The sequence below is a fragment of the Apis cerana genome, linkage group LG7 (genome assembly GCF_029169275.1).
Source record: "Apis cerana isolate GH-2021 linkage group LG7, AcerK_1.0, whole genome shotgun sequence".
Classification (NCBI taxonomy): Eukaryota; Metazoa; Arthropoda; class Insecta; order Hymenoptera; family Apidae; genus Apis; species Apis cerana.
The window spans coordinates 2,493,083-2,514,420 of record NC_083858.1 but is presented as its reverse complement, the minus strand read 5'-3'; the positions used below and the strand labels follow the sequence as shown (position 1 = coordinate 2,514,420).

Sequence of the window (21,338 nt, the reverse complement as noted above, 5' to 3'; positions counted from 1 at the left end):
TTCTGCTCGTTAGATCGTGTCGAAACGAGGACGAAAGACGAGGTATTTGACGGGAGATGTTTTTGGTTGGATGTTTTCCAGTTTGATGCGTCGGATCGGGCCGACGGGGATCGAAAAGAATTCGGAGAGGGGACGGTCGCGGGTATAGCGGAGAATCCAGGCGGGACGAAGGGGGAGGTGAGGGAGAATTTGGCCCGCGCGTGGAATGGAAATGAAAAGGGAGGAGCCTCGACCGGATGAAATCGAGGAAAATCCGTTTCTCTGGATCGTATGCAAAACGGGCGCCCCCCGTGTAATAATAACGAGCTTTCACGCTGTCGCACGATACTGCGCCGATCAGATGCCAAAGAAAATGAGCCTGGGCTTCCTTCGAACGCTTGCCGCCCTCCTGGTAATAGTGATGCCCCGATCGCTCACTTACGTTCTCCTGTATCCGATTTTCAGATTAGTGTTCGGCAATTTGTACCCGGCCTACGCTTCTTACAAGGCGGTCAGGACGAAGAACGTGAAAGAATACGTGAGTATCCCCTCGTTTGAAAAATCCCCTCCAACAGCGGCACTTAATTAAACATCGTTTCCCGGTGTTTTCAGGTGAAATGGATGATGTACTGGATCGTGTTCGCGCTGTTCACGTGCGCGGAAACCTTCACCGACGTCTTCTTCAGCTTTTGGTGAGCAACGATACCGCATATTCGTTCCAGGGGGAGGGAGGGAGGGCGGAAGGTCGAGGAGGGATCGAGTTCCTTTGCCCCTTTCTCTCCGAGAATAGACGAAATGGACGGATAGAGGGGTTGTCGTGGCCCCGTTTTTGCCGGAAGCGAGTAAAATTTCGAACGGATTTCACGCGGGGGCCGATAAACCGGGAGGCGAGCCTCCTGCGGGGGCCACCCTCCGGGAAATTCCGAAAGTCTAATTTCGGATGGATATTGGCTTACACATGCACTTCTGAGGATTCAACCGGCGTCTCATCTTCCGTCTCTGTTTCGGCCGTTCCTCCCTGCCGTGTGCCAGATCTCTCCCTTCATACTCGGATTACCAACCAAAAAGGAGACCTCTCGTGTATTTCTGGCCAGGAATAACCTCGCGCTCTCTCTCCCTCTCTCTCTCTCCCTCTCCCTTCCCTTTCGTTTCCTTTCGCCATCGTCCACTTGGTCATCGCTATCACCCAACCGATTTTTCCTTTTTTCCTCTCTTATTTCACATTCGTCGATGATGCGGCTTCTCTCTTTCCTCCCCTCCCCTCGTTAACGATACAATGGAATTATTCACTTATTCGCGGATAGGAACGTGATATGCAGATTCGTTCGCGTAATCCTTCTTTTTTCCGCCCGCTTTCTCGGCCAGGTTCCCATTTTACTACGAGATCAAGACTATCCTGGTGATCTGGCTGCTGAGTCCGGCCACCAAAGGCTCGAGCATCCTTTACAGACGTTTCGTGCATCCGGCGTTGATCCAACGCGAGGCTGAGATCGACGAAGCTCTGGCCCGCGCGACGGAGCAGGGCTACACGGCGGTGTTGCACCTGGGCTCCAAAGGTGTGAATTACGCCACCACTGTTCTCATGCAAACAGCTATCAAGGTAAGTTTCGAATCCTTCGATTAATTATATTAAACGATTCGCTTATAAATGCCGTACGAACGATCGAGTCGATCGTTTTGTTCCCCATACAACAAATATATATATGTATATATATGTGTGCGCGTAAATTGATCATCGTCTTGTAACGATGACTGGCCGTTTCCAGTCTCTCTGCTTAGCAACGAAACGATCGACGAGATTCCTCAACTTAACACTCGAGATGTTAAACCGCTTTAGCGATCGCTTTGTACGAGCCACTCCCAACACGCTAATCGTTCGATTTTGTTTCTTTTTTTTTCATGGTTTTGTGTTTTCGTTGTCCTGCACGCCTATCCTGCACGCCGCGCCGTTACCACCTCTAATAAAAAAAATAAATAAATAAACAAACAAAAAAAAAAAACACCAACGTCAACCATCACCACCACCATCATCATCACCACCACACATCGTCTAACCACTGCCAATCACCGTCGTCCCTTTAACAACTCGTCGCTTACCAAATAAAAAAAAAAAAAAAAAAAAACAAAACAAAAAACAAAAAAACAAAACACCATGTGTTATACGTGTACACGGTGTCTATTGTGTTCGACCTGTAACATCAAACATTCCACGATGCTCGTGTATGTATGTGTATATATACCATCGAAAAAAAAAACAAAAAAAAAAAAAAAACAATAATAACAACAACAATAATAATACCAACTCGAAAAAAAAAAAAAATATTGGGAAACGAACGGAACCGGGGGTCAGCATATGCTCAAGCCCGATCAAATAATTGCGAATGAACAATCATCGATCCAATCGGCCTCGGCGATTTCTAGCTCGGTCAAACTTCCAACAACCTCGACACCCAAGGAAAAGACGGACCAGATAGACAGTGCACCGAAACCGAATCCATCGTTTCCAAGCATTAGCTCCGACGACTTGATCCCGGTCGAGTCGATACCCAGCTTGTACACGGACTTGAACACGGACGACGAGCTGGCCGAGATTAATCGAATGGAGGAGAAAATTTTCAAGATGCCGTCGCCCAAGAGAAGTTACAGGACGAGGAAGAGCAGAAGGGATCGTTCCGGCTCGAGCAGGCGGCTCAGATCCCGCAACCGCGACAACAACTACAAATTCAGCGACGACGAGTCGGATCACCACCACGTGTCATCCCCTACGGAAATCTGAGGGGGGCGGCACGCTTTCGGGGACGTCGACGAATTTATCCCCCTCGCGAATCCTCTGACGGAGGCGCTCGCTCGATAAGATAGGGTTCTAAGTTACCGATTAGAGTTTAACCATGTAAACGTTAACATTATTCGAATTGGGGATTTTCTTTTTCTCTCTCTCCCTCTCTCCCCCTCCTTTCCTTCTCTTTCGCGATTGCAGTAAAAAATTGTAGAGTTTTTTCCCCCCCTCCTTCCTTCTTTTATACTCTCTCTCCACTGCTCGGTACATATACCTTTTAGGGAGATTATTATTCATCAACGAACGAGATAGATTGTGTATAAATATATATATATATATATACGTATTGTTACGTGCACGTGGTGGAAGAAGATACGACGATAAGAAGGATTTTTTAATCCGTATTCATTTATGGTTATTTTTATTTTTTCTTTTTCCTTTTCTCTTTTTTAAATCGCGTGTTTAAATCGTTTGTTACGTGTGACACATGCTGTTTATAGGATATTTAAGATTGTACGATGTATTTTTATACGAGAGAGAATACGTTTGAAAGCCAATCTTACAATGTAACCTCGACTGTGAGAAACCTTTTTGGTTCGTAGCTTAGATAAATATCGCTCGATTATCGCCGTTTGCCTTTTTAATGCGATTATACCGTCTCTGCGATTTATACCGTTTGTTCTAATCAATTAGGATTAAGGATTAATAACGTTTCGCGATCGATCGATCGATCGATCGATACGAACCGTGATAATTTTAAATAAGTTGAAATAATCGGTGCCTTTCGAACAGAGGAGAATTCTCTGTCGCAAACTATTATCTACGATAAATTTCGGTCTATCTTCTGTCACGAATATACAACGATATACAATGCTATTTTTTTAAAAAGAAAAACGAATAAACGTATCAAACAATCGCATCGAATACTTTTTCACGAACGATTTATACTTGGCTCGTTATCGTTTTAACAATACTTTTTCGACTTGTAAAAAGAAGAAAAAAAAAGAAGAAAGAAAGAAAGAAAGAAAGAAAAAAAGACAGAGTTTAAGACTGCGTGCGTTCAACGTTGAAAGAACGTTGAAAGCGTATAGAATCCTTGTTCGATTCTGCACATAACGCGAATACCTGTCATCATCGATCGCACGATTCGCTTATGAAACGATACCGTATATTTTATACGCGCGCAACATCGTGAACGAGAAGAAGTATTTCGAGCAAAGCAAAGCGAATTTCTTCCTCTATATATATATATAAAAATATATATACCTATTGTTTAATATTACCGTTAATTATTAAAAAGAAAGAAAAAATCTGTACACCAATGTAAAACGTAACGAAAAGAGTAGCGAATTGTGTCAAAAGTGTGTTCACACCCTCCACGTTTCGTAATATCCGTAGACATTAAAGATAAATCCTTCGAAAAATATTCAGGAAAGACCAAGAGTAACGTCGTGCTATACGAAAATAATCGAGGAAATTAATCGTCATCGTGACGATTCTAGAAAGTAAGACTTTTATATCCCAAAGATTTTACGATATTAATTATTCATATGTTTCGTTTCTTTTCTATTTTTTTTTGTTTTTTTTTCTTCGAATAAACGCATTCTATCGAGAACAACTTGGTATTGACTCCTCTCTCTCTCTTTCTCTCTCGCTCTATTCTCTCATTTACTTCAAAACGTTTCACGATCATCCTCTCTCCCTCCCTCTCTTTCTCTCTTTCTCTCGCTCGTACCGAGAAAATCTCGTCTAACGAGTTGGTCCAGTTAATCAAGAGCGTTCTATCGATGGCCGTTAACTCGGTGCCAGGATGAAAGTCGGAAAAGAAAGAGGAGCCGGATAGGCGAGAAACCGCAACGCGTTCTCCCATTGTTGCCTAGAGATCGGTCTCTTAGACGCGCACGACAGATCGAACACATGCTCCAGTGTCGACGGATAACACATTTAACACCTTTTTCCGTTTGGTAAGAATTTAATTTTTTTTTCTCTCTCTCTCTCCTTCTGTGTCTTTCTTCTTCTCTATCCGCGTTTTATTTTTTCTTCGTCGATGTCGATTTCACGAGCCAATGCAAAACGACGATCCTTTGAACTTCACTCGAGGAGGCTTTGCTCGGGAGGCAGGTTAAAGAAACGTAGGATTGGTTTTTCAGGGCGGTGGCGGTTTGGTTCAGCATTTGAAGAAGAGCTACAGCCTGAGCGACCTGACCGGCGAGAAGGAGGACGAGAATAGAAACACGCCGCACATGCACGACGAGACGGACATGGAAGGTTATTGGCCGATTATAGTTCCTATTCGCTTCTCTTTCTTCCTCCCTCTCTCTCTCTCTCTTTTCGAAAAAGGAAACGTCGCTTATTATTTTCTATTTTTTTTTTGTTTGGGATAATAAATAAGAAAAAGTTACAACGATTGATCGATTAATCTCTTTCCTTTTAATCTTCATATGATGCGTTATTTATCGTTTTCGTAAAAATATTCGAGTTAATTGGTTTAAAACGAACAGAAGATTTCGTTCGAAGATTAAAAAGTTTTCGATTCGGTTCAGGAATCGAGGAAAATGATATTCCTTGTTTTAGTAGAATCATTTTCACGGATAACACAAAGTTTTTCGAGCAAATGGAAAATTGAAACGAAAAAGACAACAGGAATCACATTTTTCTCGATTGCACGATTGGCGAAAAATTAATTTTACGATTTTATTTTCGACCGTGGAATCGTACAGTGGAACCTCGTCGAAGAGAGCACGTAGGGAGAAGAGGGTACAGCCCTCGTCGGACGCAGTCGAGCAGCAATCGCGTGGAGATGTACTTTTCCGAGGTGGACGTGGACGTTAGACAACCGCGGTCCAGAGAGCCGACAACCAGCTTAACGTGAGTACGCCACGTTGTGGGTAAGTTGCGTGGAACGTGAACGGCCGTTTCTGTTTCAGCAACATAAGGTCCTCGGACGACATATCGAGCGGATACAGCAGCGGGGAGGCGCTACAATCTAGCCGCACATCTCAAGGCGACTCGTTGGTCCGGACGTCGAGCGTCGGCGCAAGAACACGGGCAAAACCTCGCTCCGCGACGAAGAAGACCCCAGAGGTATTAAACTCGACCGTGCAAATCCCTCCAATGTTCGTAGATCGAGGTTTCATTCTCCAAACGGCGAGAATTCTTCTCGCCAAAGTATCGCCGGTTCCTTCAAGGATCGTTTAAGAACGGCGTTGCATAGTCTTTTGTCTCGTTTAAATTTTTACGAAGGAGGGAAAAATTGTATTGGAAAGCTTTCTTTTTCAGAAAATTGAACTCGTAAACGGAGACTCTAACCTCGATCCGTCCAAAGATTTAATTAAGTCTCCGAAACTGTTATTCCAAATTATTCGATTTGTTCGTCTTCCGATCTGGTAATGGATTTTTGTTAATATTTGAAGGACTCGGGAGAGGATTCCGACAGCATCGATCCTCCCTCCTCCAAAAATATCTCATTTCCGCCACCTTTAAATCTCGTCACTCCCGAGCAAGCACTCGAGATCTTGCTTCTGCTCTCGCAAAACCGTAATGTCGCTGATTATATCAATTTCGATCGTGGCCCCGTTGTCCCAGGTAACGACGATTTACTTAAAGACACCAGTCAATCAGGCCCGGAACTAGGGAGAAAAGAATCACGAGAAAGTGTCGATAACCCGTCAGATCATTCTGTGCCGGCCGCACAGCTTCCAATGGTCGAGGCGGCGGCCGATCCCGAACGTTCGTTAACGGTAAGGGAAGCGAACACTCGCGACGAAACGCGTGAAAGGGGAAACGAGACCTCCTCTTCCCAACAGCAATCGACCACGGTGACGGACGAACTCTGCGAAAACAAGTTCGAGGAGCTGAAGCAACTTTTGAGCGACGCCCGCAGAGCCGCCAACGATATCGTCCACAGCCAGGAGAGGTCGCGGCTAAGCGACGCGGGGATCGTGGAGAACGCGGATGACAAAACGGCGCGTTTGGAAGAGGAAACGAAGGGGCGGGCCGGAAAGTACAACAAGAGGCCGGCGCCTAAAGCGCCTCTGGCGGGGGACGAGGAGGAGGATGGCAGGAGCGCGTTGAAAGCCACGCTGGTAATTAAAACCGGGACGCTGAAGAGCTTCTCGAACGCGGGCACCGCCAAGGACGTGTTCGTGGCTCGCAGCTCGAAGGGGAGCAGGTCGAGGAGGACGAGGGAAAATGGTTTCTCGAAATTATTCGCCATACCGAGAAACGTGTTTCACACCGCTTTTCACAGGGGGAAGGAAAAGGGAGGGGGGGACTCGTGTTGCGACGCGGCCGAAGCTGGATCGAGCAGCGTCGAAACGATGATCCAAGTTGCGCGGGCGGAGGAAACGAACGTTGAGAACAGTTGTTACGCGGCAGCCGACGATGAATCGAGAGTGGACGAAACGGCGGGGAGTGTCGAAACTAGACTAGCTGACGAAGAGAAAGTAGAGAATGTTGAAACGATGAGGGAGGAGATTGGGAAGAGATTGGAGTCGGATATTTTTTAAGAAACGGAGGGAGGCGAGAGAGAGAGGCGATTTCCATTTGATTATCGTGTCATAAGAATTACATTTAACAATTACACGGGTCTTTTTGACTGGTTGGTTTTCGTTGACGAGTTAAATGATTAAACCCAATCCCTCCTCATACATCCCCCACCACCCACTAGATACTTTAAACGTACTGGAAAATCTGGAGAGAAGAAACGGATTAATTCGTTCGTTCATATCGTATGAAAATGTTTCTAGAGTGTTTTGTGTTGATTAGATCACTAATCGTTTAGCGAGTGCTATCTTACGTGTTCTTTAAACCTGCATGACGTATATTTCATTATTAACACGATTACACCTGTATTCGCCATGTAAATTATTAATCGACAACGCTTCAAACGAGGAAACGTACTCTGGAAACTTTCGTGGAAATTCTTTCTCTTTCCTATTTTACTTACTAAAGCTAAATCGAACTTTTTATCCATCCGTTTTTCAAGTAACGAATGTTTCGAATAATGGAAAACTAAAAAGGACGAGAGAGGAAAAATTTCCTACGCGAAGGAATACGAAAACTCCAAATATTGCATCGAAATTGACTTTGTTCCTCGTGATATACTTTCTCTAGTGTGATGTGTAAATCATTTCGAGCAGTTTTACATTTGAATTTGATTAAAATTACCATTTCCCGCCACGATTCGATATCGATAACGCTCCCCTCTCTATATTTCAGATAACAAGCTTCGCTACTCTCCCTCGCAGCAAGAAGACAAGTAAGAAGAAAGTGGCATGAAATTTGGAAACTGTTGCTGATCGCATCAAGGAATAAGATCAACCGGTTTTCTTTCCGTTCCATACGATTTATTTGAGCGCGTTGGCTACGTATGCAGCGTTAAGAAACGATCAGCAGCAGCGAAACAAGAAGAAGAAGAAGGCACGAAAATGCATAAAAGAATCGCGACATCGCTCGTGTTACAATATATCCTTTGTACATACATATATAGTTCACGTATAATTTCAATTTCAATTTGGAAAACGAGATTCTCATATAATACCGAGCACCTAGTTAAGTAGACATGCGAGTGACACACCTTTATCGATCGATCGATAAGTTTCCATTAACGCAACAACAATTAACAATGATAGATTAAAAAGGAGAGGAAGAAAAAAAACAATTCGTTCGTGACGGATGTGTAACACCGTTGCTCACGGTCATCTCAAAGATTCCCACATTTTCTTTTTCTTTCTTTCATTGCGTGTCCCGAGACTCGTGCGTAACGTTGTTTATATGAGTAGTATTACCGATAGTAGTTCGATCGAGTTTTATATATATATATATATATATATTATATGTTTACCGTTTAAAGATCTGGTGCTTTTTGCACACCATCTTTGCTTATGATCATGCATAGATTTATTAACGGAACTCGCGATTAATCGCAATACATTGAGATTCGAAATCGCATTGGAATCTCATTTCTAAGCTTTTCTAAACCATAGTTCTGATATTTTGTAAAACGATCTTAGTGAGAGAGAGAGAGAGGAGTAAAAGTTCCGACGTACACGCGCCAAGAATGAAGCGTGTGACAATTCCATATACGATATAATACGAGAAAGGATTAAATGAATTGTACGAAATCTAGTCATCGAGCAAAACGTACTCGGGCAACTTTCGAACAGTGCCATTTAAAAACGTTCAATGATAATTTGTCTGTATATGTTACTATATAAATATAGTAACGGTGTGCGGTGAGTAACTAAAAATAAAATGTATAGAACGAATCATCGCACTTTTTCACGAAAAAAAGAAAAATAGAGAGAGAGAGAGAGAAATTAGAATTCAAAAGCGCTGCATATGTTTATAAACTGCAATGATAACTGTAGATAGATTTATAAGATCCCGTTAAAGACCAGCGACTGTAATTCTGTAATTATGAAAACATTACTTAAGACGTAACATGTACTATTCGCTTTTGTGTACGTTCGTTCAAACAGTTTCGACTGTTAACTCTTACACTCCCTTTGTAATCTAACTTTTACTTGGAAAAAGATCTCGAGGAACAGTAACGATAATAAAAATATGGAATTGAATCGGATACATATGCCGGGGAAATTTTAATTTCAAATTATGATTTTCATATGGCAAACCATCATTTCTGCTTTGAAATGAGGTAAGAAAAATTTCTGTTTTTAATTCTTCTTTTAACTCGTTCAACATTGAAATATTAATTTTTCCAACGAAACGAGTTTTCACTTGTGAATGTATTTTACTCTCGCCTTGTAATCGTTTGTCTATTTATGACTCTCTGCGCGCACGGTACCGAACAGAAAATTCACGCACAAATGCAACGTGACTGTTTCAAAAGAATCGTAGGAAAATTGCAAACGCTATCGAATTCATGGATAAATAATTTATCCGTGCTATTCAATCAAAAAGTAAGGGTAAGGGCGTAATATATTATCGATCGAAAATTGAAAATTCATTGTACAAATGTAATTGTCGTTGATTTGGCGTAAAGATACTTTACGATGAAAGTCTCGCCACAAAATGCGGCTAATGCGATCAATTTTCTTTTCTCTTTTAAATTCAACAATCGGAGGAAGCAGATGGAGATAAACTTGAAAATTTTTATTCGTATGATGTAATGTAAAATTTTTCTTGACACGTCGATATTTGCATTCGCTGCATTTTCTTTTTTTTTTTTTTTCTCGAATAAATTCGTAATCTACGATGTATCGTTAATTCTTAGCTATCTTGATACTTTTGGCTGCGATTATTACGTTTGCAGGAGTAGACGAGAACATGCTCAATCTTAGGAATTTTTGCTCGTACTTTATGGAAGAGAATTAGTTGTGAACTGTTACATTATCTCCATGTTGTTCGAGCTTTCTTCTGTATAATTATTACGATAAGCCTTTTTGGTGCATCGATCGTGCATCGCAACATTGTATGGTGCTGCAAACTTTTTATGTTATTTCGCGATTATTATGCATCTTGGCATCGCGAGGAAAAAAAAAATGTGATTTGAATATTGAAAAAGGATATACCGGAAATATTGCGAAGGATGATGGAGATAGATCGGTCAACAGCATTTTGGTTTAAGTATGTCTGTAGTCAATAAAGTGAGATTAAAACATTATGTGTGAATTTGTTTACAAATTAATTGTTTGAAATTTTATAAAATGTAAGTATTCAGAATTATGTAATGTTAAATACATGAAATGTTTTGGCTGTTGCAGATTTGGTATCTGTATATAATTAACAATAAATTGAATTACTTACATTTTTTATGAACAATAATAGTTTTACCAAACCCATCTCACATTATATATTTATTTTTGAAAATATTTGATATTATATAGTAATTATTATTTTATTTCGTTAGACTGGTTCAATTTCAAAATGTTCGTATAATAATCATATTATTGTATTATTTTAATTCAATTAATTAATTTTAATTAAAACACTTATATATAAGGGTCACTATATACAACAATCATATACGCTATGTATATACGCTATATTTTGTAAAATTATCCTATAATAAAAATACATTTTAAAATGCGATATCTATACTTTCTACATTAAAGATCAAATTTGAAACATACTGTAGATATACTGGAAAAAAAAATGAAAATACGTCTATTGTTAATTTCGTATTTCGTCTTGATTATTATGTATATATTATAATTATGTACTCAGCCATAATCGCAATCAAGAGATTGGAAAAATATTTACATACAAAAAGTATATCTAGTTTTAATTCTCGTTAATACATATTTATAGTATAATCGCATATTCTAAAAAATAGTAATAAAATAACCAAATGGTTAATAAAGCGATTCAGTGAAAATCTAACCTAAATAGTTCAATTCTCTTTCAATAGATAAAATTCCTCGTGAAATTCTCTAATAAAATTGTGAAATTAGCGCCATCTTCACAGTAATGCAATGAAACATATAGAGACAAGAGCTCCAAAGACATCTCTCGCAACAAAAGATAACGTAGAACAAGAAATAACCTCGGATACCATCTTTCGAAAACCGAAGACATTTCATTAGAAGTAAAGAACGATGGTAAATAAGGAAATACCAAGAATTAAGGATCAGCGCCATCTCTTAAATATTTTCAAAACAATTCAAATGTATTTAATCCTCAAGAGATGGCGCAGACGTGTCTTTTCTTATTTATTACACAGGAAAACATCTGATTTTTTTATCATTTTTGTGCCATATATGATGTTATCAACTCAGTATAAAACTATTGCATGTAAAACGTGAAATTTGATTCATTATTTGTTAAATTCAGGCCTTACAATTTGAATTTGAAAATTAAAATTAAATTGTTTTTCATGAATTAATTCCACAATTTCGATGAAATAAAGTATTATGTATTCAATTATTTAAAAGTAATAAAACTAACATATACATATTTTTTAAAATTAAATCGAATGATTTGAATTTTTGAATTAATGAAAAAACTAATTTATTAAGAAACTATTTTTATTTATTATCAAACAAATTTTAATATCCTATAAAAAAAAAAATAGTTTTTTAAATTTGAAAATATTCATAGAAATAGCATCGAAAAGACATAATGTCTCTGTTAATTGTAAATATATGCAAATAAGTTACAAGATAAAAAAAAAAAGAAATTTCAAAAAAATCGTCATTATTCAAAATTAAATCGATAAAATATATAATGATTTAACAACTAATACATCATGATATCTCCGGATTTTTAAAAATCAACGCGAATTTATATAATGTTACTCGTAACTTATATAAATCTCAAGTACCTAAAAAAATAAACGCGTACGCAGTTCGTATTATTGGCTATAAAATTTATAACCATATCTGTGATACGATTATGAATAATATAGCAAATAATAATGATTTCCCAAGTCTTACCGCGTGAAGATTGCTGCGAATTGGAGACCCACCCTATCCGCGATCCCATCCACCCTCCTTTACGTAAAAATTTATTTAAAATCAAAGATGAATCTTCCTTTCGACGTAGAATTGCAAAACGTTCGATCGTTGATCGTTGTTCAAAACGAACAGCAAAAGGAATTTTAAAAGAAAAACGACGCGACAATCTAAAGCTGAAAGTGAAAATTAAATTATACCTTAATCGTATATGACTCTATATGAAACACAGATACATTATTTCATGCATGCATCAATATTTTATATTTTCATTCGACAATAAACGTATAAAATATTGATTATTAGGAAAATTTAGTAAAAAAAAGCGGAGATTTTTCACACAGAGTCATATTTATTTTATTAACCACCACCACAATACCACCATTTTTAATAACAAAGTACTACTTAGTACTAGTACTACTATGCATGCACTTATAAATTAGATTCTACGTAAGCAAGCAATATTTCTACAAGCATCTACTTATATTCTAAAACTTATATTTAATAGAAAAATTTCACGAATCCTTAAATAATCTCTACAATTCTTGGTAATTTCTAGTTATATATCAATCAAATATTTATTTCAATTCCTATTTAGCATAAAAACATCTGAAAGTAGCATTTTCCTTTTTCATAATTTAAAGATTTTTTTAGGGAGCCTACCTATAAAAAAATCTCAATGAAATCAAGGGGAAATATAAATATCCTTTATTCGTTTCACACTGTCTCTGAAACATGAATAAAATTACAAAGGATTAGTAAAAATTCTATAAAATAAATACTTTGATAGAATTGGTTCTAGATTCATGTGATTCCTACCTAAATAGAAAATATTTTTCTCTTATTCTAACATTGTTACTTAAACTTTTTATTCATGATTACTTGTAAAATTGTTCGTGATATTGTAATTAACCTAAAATTTTAGGGGCCCCTTCTACAGTAAAATTAATAATTAATCAAGGATATCGAAGGAAAGGGAAAGTAATAGTATATGAAATATGCATGGTCGTTGATCCACTTCACAATAGTTCCTGAAACAAATCAAACTACGAATAATTAATATCAAATATTAAAAACATACAATTACCAATAATAAATATATATCAAGAAAATGTAATGACTTGAATTTGAATCTATCATCAATCAATAATTGATGATTAATATATCTGAAACAAATTTAAATAAAACATTAAAACAATAATTGAAAAAGAAAAAACCATGGTTTTGAATATAGATAGATAAGTTTTATAACGAACATTCACCATTATTGACTTTAGAAAATTTAGTGAAAACAATTTCAATTCCGTATTTTAATAAACTGGATGCATTATCATCGATGAAAAATATAAATATATATATATATACTTATTACAGCAAAATTTTCTGTAACAAACGTAGAATGTACCAAGGGGCGCTGAAAAAAAAAGAATTGAGCAGCCAGAAGGACTACTGAAACAAGAATATTTTCCACTCGATACGAACGCGAACAAACCGCGAGTGGAGCATTTACTTTGTATCGCGACGCTAATAAACTAATATTTTTTTTTATAAATCAATCGCGAAGAGTGCTTTATTGTACTTGCAAGATCAATTAATATTCAACAACAACAAAAAATATATATATAAAAAAAAAGCTGAAAAATTCCCGAAAATAATCAATTATTTACGCAACACTATACTCTATGCACTCAAATTTAAACAACGCAACACTAATGGCGAGAAATCCAGTGCAGTCTCCTCAATGACTGCTGTCGTACGATCACCCTTGTAGCGGCTTTAGCCACTTAATTGGTGACGGGAGAATGAATATTTCCACAATCACAGTGGAAGAAATTTGGGCATTCGATATTCGCAACACTATTTGAACAAACGCGAAGAAATTTATCAACGCAACGCTACGTTTTAAAACAAATTCAATCGAAATCATTGCTTTTCTATTGTTAAGAAAACTATTATTAATAAGATATAAAGAATTTAATCACAAATGATATTTCAATATTATAAAAAATTTATATGAAAAAAAATCGCGATATCTTAAAATCTTCGCAACACTAATGCAAACGCGAAAATTAAAACGCAACTCTAATTCAACCCGTTATCGATCAATCGCAACACTAATAAAAAATCGCGATGCCCACGATAGCTGGATCTGGATGATGGGCCGGCATGCAAATCGGCCAGACAACACAACAACAATTACTACATATACTAAAACGAGCACAATGACAAAATAGTAACAATGACTTCCCATCCTTTGGACCCAAAACAGATCCAAAAGATGAGAAGCCATTCGTTGCAGCCCCTCTTCGTGACAGTTTGTCGAGGCCTCTTCGGTCTTCCTCCTTCGGGCGCGATGCCCGCTGAAACTTAAATCTAGGCTCGAGACTCACTGATCGTAAATCAAAGAAAAAAAGAAAAGGAAAAAAAAAAGGCTAAATCGCGGAAGCTAAGTGCACATAGACGACCAACTATCAATTGTCGATCGTACACGTGCAGAATCTCGAGCGCAACGTTCGTTTCGAATTTACCTCGCGACCGCGACCGCGGAAATTCGAAAAATCGATGAATAAAACCAAATACGAATGGCATGCTCCACTCGCATATTCCAGCTTCATCCTCGATTTTTCAAATTATATTTCCTGAAACAAGTTGTCACGCGAAAACGCGCCTACCCGACCAGAGACTGTGACAACTTGCCCGGCCCTACCTACTTATAATTAACACACATACCAGAAGTATACTACCTATCCTACCTAATCCTATATTTAAAAAAATGGCAAAACAGGCACACCAACACATTCATTCTACGATTCTCACGCATAATACTCGGGCGCAAAAGCCTACACTAGGGAAAACGTCCCGGGACGCCTCCGACACCCGAGCTTGGCACACAACTCCCACACTCTAACTTTACGTACCATTTTCCTGAAATCGACTGACGATGGCTAGTGACCATTGCGTGAGATGCGATAAAAAATATGTACATCTTAATTCTAATTATAAATATTTATTATTAAATGAATATATCTTTTATAATATATCAATTAAATTATTAAAGTAGCATAGAAATTTGGTCATCATTGACCATTATTATAATTTGAATGTAAGAATTGTGTACAATTCTTGTGTACAAATATCGTTGTTGATAATTGTAATGATAATTAATCGTGAATATTTTAAATATTTCAAGTTATATCGTGTCGTAGAATGATAAATGAAACGACGCAATTCCACAGCCTAACCACACACACATAATGTGGAAAATACGTCGTGCACGATACACTAACGCATCGTCAGTCGCTAAAAAATGTTTATTAGCTTATAAACTAAGGTCATCATGCCCATCGCCTCTCTCTCACCCAAGTAGCACTTGGGCACGTGAGTGAGATCCTGGCAATAAACATGGAAGGGGTTAAACCTGAAAATCCTGAGCTAAAAAAAGTATTAGTGCGAATTAACGGGCTAAAATTATATCATTTTACTTCATTCTTTAATGAACGTTTCATTTAACAAATTTAACGAATTATTGAATTATTAATTTTAGAAAATAGTAATACAAAAAAAGATATTTATCTGTAATAATTAATAGTAAAAAATAATTGACTCTAAATGAAATATTAATAAAAATAACCTCAGGCGATCTCTTCATCAAAGCATATATTCGAAAATGAAAAATCAACGTGCAAAACTTTTTGCCCTGATTCAGAAATCTACCTGTCGCGAAATATCTTCTTGCACATAATATTTCATACATTTCTTTCTTACGGAGGAAATTAAATATTTTTATAATTTATAATTTAATTTAAATCATATTTATTATAAATTTACAACATATCAAATAATTACATTTTATAACTACATTCATATAGTTATTTATATATAGTTTGATTCATATAGTTGTTTAATCTTTATTTTACAAATGATTACATTTTCAACTATAAACTAACTATAAATCAAACTAATTTGTATCGTTCATATTAATCATATTAAAATCATATTAAAATAATTAGATGTACATTATGTAATATTAACTATCAATATTATCTTAAAAACGCGACGTGCAAGAAGATCTATCCTGATCTAATAAATAAAATACAAAGAAAGAAATGTTACTATTCACGGGTATGAATACCCGCGGTCATTGTGCTCGTGCAAAAATCTACGTATACAACCAATCATTCGTGTCGATTCGGACTTTTTGTCCTACGACATGATTGAATGATCGGAGGAACATAAATGCATGCGACTCACCGATAGATGCGAAGAATCTGCATTGCGTGGCCCAAGATGTCAACGCCGAAGTAATCATCGTCAGGAAGTGAAAACTGCAACGCAACATAAAGCATTGTAATTAAAACACAATACTGATTATTTAAAAAAGTTGAACTGCGAAATAAATATAAATAATTACCTCTTCGCGTGGTGGATGATTGCCTTATTCCTTTGGAAACCACTGACTCTACCCTGTACCGAAAACGAATATTTAAAAAAATAAAATAAAAAATAAAAAACTACTATCGCGTCGATTTCAAACATAAGCGACGAATAATCACTGATTCTAGTTTCGCGAATAATTATGATAATCATTAATTATTAAGAGTTATTGTGCACTAAAATATTTAAAAAAAACTGTTACCGAACAAACACTGATTCTACAGACCGCATTGCACGCGATCACAAATATTTTTTTAAAATTACAGTCCAGTAGAAATGTTCATAAACACTGCCTCATTCCTTCGAGAAGCACTGACTTTACACCGAAAACGAATATTAATAATAAAAAAAATAAAAATAAAAAAACTGTTAACGCGTCCGTTCAATTTGCAATCGGCGAACAAACACTGATTCTAATTTCCCGATAATATAATAATTTAATTAGAGCTATTATGCTCTAAAATATTAAAAAACTGTTACGAAGCAAACACTGAATCTACCGATCGCATTGCGCGCGATCACAATAATTGTCTGAAAATAAAACTGTATTAATAATGGGGGGGAATATAATAGAAAAAGAAGCAAAACATTTTTTCTTCTTCTTCTTTCTATCATTTATATCAGAAAAAAATTGTCATTTTTATTGAAACTATGGATTCATTATTATCAATTTTTTTATGAATAAAAAAATTTTATATACAAGAAAATAATATATATACCATTAATACAAAACTATTAATATTTATGGTGAATGTTCATTATAAATATTCATTATAATATACTTTAAAATGATAAAGTATATCATAAAAACGATCGAATAAAAACAGAATAAATACATACAGTACGCAGATGAAACATCAAACTTCTTGAAAATGTACGATGACGCCCATATTGAAATTTTTCCCGCCTTTCAAATTATACCAATAATCGCGTAATAACCTGTACGAAAGAAAATAAGAATTTTCAAATATATATGTACATTAAATGAAATAAAATTAATCAATCATACATTAAAATAAAACGAAAATCAAACACAAACTCCATTTTAAAAGGTATAATACGAATTAATTAAAATCTTAACTAAAATTCTAACTGTCGAATAAACGATTATTATTACGATTAACGAAAGGGAGGGGGCGGAGCCGGGTGTATGCGCGCGCACATAATTCGACAAGTCGAAACCTGTCGAAACCTGTCGAAGCATGAACTTTCAAATTCTTAGAAAAGCGATATTATGATATTATGAAAACAAATTATGAAAACAGTGAACAAAAACTGAAAAAATGAAAAAAAATATATAAACATTACGGAGAGATGCATTTAGAAACGAAATATATTTATAATACGTATATATATATATTATACGTACATATCGATGTATTTCGAATATAATAAAATAAAATTGATTTTATACACGTTCGTTTCAATATGGATAAAAAAATTAGAAAAATCTACTCCAAATAAATTTATTCTGATAAATTGATTCGTTAAAAGCTATATTAACATGAAAATCATCAATCATAAATCGTTGTAATATGTCCATATCACCAGCTATTTTTCCTTCCAAGTTATCCCGGCAATCGAGCGAACGAATTATTTCAAATAAAAATTAAAATTGTAAAACAAATCTATAAAAAACTATATTAAAATGAAGCAACAAGTGAATTCGAATCCCGATTCAACGAAGCACGAAATACCGGTAATTTCGACGGAGACGATCGATGAAAAAAACACAAAAAAATCCTCAAATACTAATTAATTTCGACATTACAGTAATAAATAAATTATTAAATAAACGAAAATGATAATGATTTATAAAATTGATGATGAAATATTATCAAAATTACTTACTGCGTAGCAGAATTTTCGAAGCCGGCTGCGACGACACGTCCACTCACTATCACTTTCCACACAAAACTGATCCCTGCGCGCCAAAATTTACTTAGGAGCTTTCTGATTGGTTGGCATCGTACGATTCGATAATCGAAATTGCCCTGAAAATTAAAATATTCTATAATATATTTTATTTATTTTAATTAATAATATTAACTAAAAAATTAATTTACTTACATATTTTTAAATTTTAATCTATTATTTATTTTTCTAATTCTTATATTTATATATTTTTTATTAATTTATTTAATCATTAATTCATTATCGATATATCGATTATCGATTTATCCAATTTATTTATTAAATTATTTATTCCTCTAATGATTTATTTTTACATATTTTTATAAATTTCTTCAAACTGCTCATTTATATAAACACAAAAAATTAATTATTTCTTAATTTGTTATTTTTTTCTACAATTATTTATATAGTATAATTGTTTATATATTGATTTGTCTATATCCATTTGTCTAATTATTTCATAATCATTTTTATAGATATTTTTTTTCTGTTCATTCAATCATGCATCTATTTATTTATTTATTTGCTCTCATTTATTCCTTTATTTGGTTATTTATATATTTATTTATTCATTTGTGCAATGACTTATTTGTACACTTCATTAATTATATCCATTTATGCATCAATTCATTCATTTATTTATTTATTTCTCCACCTATTTATATTTATTAATTCTTTTATTAATTCATTTATCTACTGACTTATTTATAATAAACTCCTTTATTTTATTCATTTATATATACACATGAATATATTTCTTTTCTCTTTTATTTTCCTTCATTCATTTAGTTATTTTTTTTATTTCATTTATATATTTATTCACACATTTCTCTAATGAATAAATAAATATATAAATTATTGAACTAAAGTAATAAATATCCCTTTATACATATTTTGATACATAATACATAATACATAAATGAACAAAACATAAAATCTATAAATAAATCTATAGAAGAATGAATGTATAAAAGAATAAATATATAAATAATTAAATGAATAAATAAATAAATAATTTATTTATGCATATATAAATGTCAAAAATAGATATATAAATGAATATATTTTTATTGTTTCATATATAAGTATACATAAAACAAAAAAATTTACAAACAAGTCATTAAACAAATGAATGAATAAATATATAAGTAATAAAATAAAGAAAAGAATGAATAAATAAATAATTTGGTATAAATGACCAAAACAAAAAATCTACAAATAAATCAGTAAATAAATGAATGAATAAAAAAATAAATGGATATATAAATAATAAATAAAAAGCTAATAACTTAAAAAATACTTACACAAATAATTTGATGCATATATAAGTAAAAAAAATGAAAAAATCCAGAAATGAATCATTAATCAAATGAATAAACAAATATATGAATAACTGATCAAAATAGTTAATATATAAATGATTTGATACGTACACAAATGAACAAAATTACAAAAGAATTTATTATATGTATGATATTTGTTATTTCATTTGTATAATGATTTCTTTCTTGATTTTTTTTATTAGATTTTATTGTTCTATATATACATCAATTTATTAATTTATTTATTTATTCTTTCACATATTAAACATTAATTTTGTCACAAAAGAATGAATATATAATTTTACAAATAGTTAAGAATACAAATAAAAAAATATAAAATAAATAAATGTATAAATTTATATAATTGAAAGAATAAATAAATCAAAAGAACAATATTTATATAAATATATAAAATAAGTGTACAAATAAATAAAAAAATAAAGTGAATAATGAAAGTGAATAAATAAACGAATAAAAATATTAAAAAATTAAAAAATAAATTAAGAAATAAATGTGCAAATAAATAAATAAAAGAATAAATAAATAAATAAGTAAAAATATAAATTAAAAAATAAATCAAGAAATAAATGTGGAAATAAATAAATAAAAAAATATGAATTGAAAAATAAATGTTTAAATAAAAAAAACATGTAAATGATTAAACAATTAATAAAAATTTATTAAAAAGTAAGAATAAATAATATATAATATATATGACGATATATAATAAATGTATTAAAAATATTAATTTACAATAACGTTGAAAATTATTTATTATAAAATTAAAAAAATTTACAATTAAATTAAAACTTAAAAAATTTAATTAATATACTATAAAATCGATCTACTCGTCGACAAAGTTCGATAAGGAATGATTATTCCGTCCCGACCTGCTTTGTATTTATAGGACGCGAAGATATACGGAAACGTACGTACTTTGTCGATTGCTTTAAAATCGACATTTCGAATATAATAATTAATAATTTTCCAAATTTTAGATTTTTTATCGTTAATTTACGCATCTAACAATTAATTACGATATTAAATGTAATAATTATTGTATATTTTTACAGACCAAGTTGCTGTTTTATGATGTTGATCTACGATTTATTACTGTATTAAAATATTTTAAATATTTTGTATAAATAATAAATATAGAACAACTACAAATGAATTTATGAATATTAATTATTTAAAAATTATAATTATTAATTTATGAATCCAATAATTCTTACAATAAATGTAATAATTATATTTTTGGAAATTAGGTTATATACATATATATTTATTACTTTAGTTTTTTAATTATTTATATATTTATTCATCCATTTGACTAGTTATTTTCTTTTGAATTTTTTATATTTATTTATATATGTATACGTATTAAATTATTTATGTATTTACCTTTTTAATTATTTATTTACTCACATATCTATTCAATTTTTTTATTCATATATTTGTCTAATGAGTTATTTTTGGACTTTTTTCTGTTCATTT

The 21,338-nt window shown here is 33.7% G+C and overlaps 1 protein-coding gene across 11 annotated transcripts in view; it reads left to right on the top strand.

The window, feature by feature from the left end:
• The window catches only part of LOC107998457 (receptor expression-enhancing protein 2), a 31,539-nt gene extending 21,157 nt beyond the window's left edge, over positions 1-10,382 (top strand). For 3 of the 11 annotated variants that reach the window (XM_062077640.1, XM_062077645.1, XM_062077643.1), the window contains exons 2-9: positions 445-517; positions 592-671; positions 1,345-1,579; positions 4,906-5,023; positions 5,476-5,623; positions 5,683-5,839; positions 6,169-6,840; positions 7,976-10,382. In XM_062077640.1, coding sequence (XP_061933624.1) covers positions 445-517; positions 592-671; positions 1,345-1,579; positions 4,906-5,023; positions 5,476-5,623; positions 5,683-5,839; positions 6,169-6,840; positions 7,976-8,035 — 1,543 coding nt within the window. In that variant the 3' untranslated portion in view covers positions 8,036-10,382. Of the gene's footprint in view, positions 1-13; positions 518-591; positions 672-1,344; positions 1,580-4,905; positions 5,024-5,475; positions 5,624-5,682; positions 5,840-6,168 lie in introns of all 11 variants that reach the window. The other 8 variants (XM_062077644.1, XM_062077642.1, XM_062077639.1 and 5 more) reach the window with 6 other exon arrangements.
• The last annotated feature ends 10,956 nt before the right edge of the window (positions 10,383-21,338 follow it).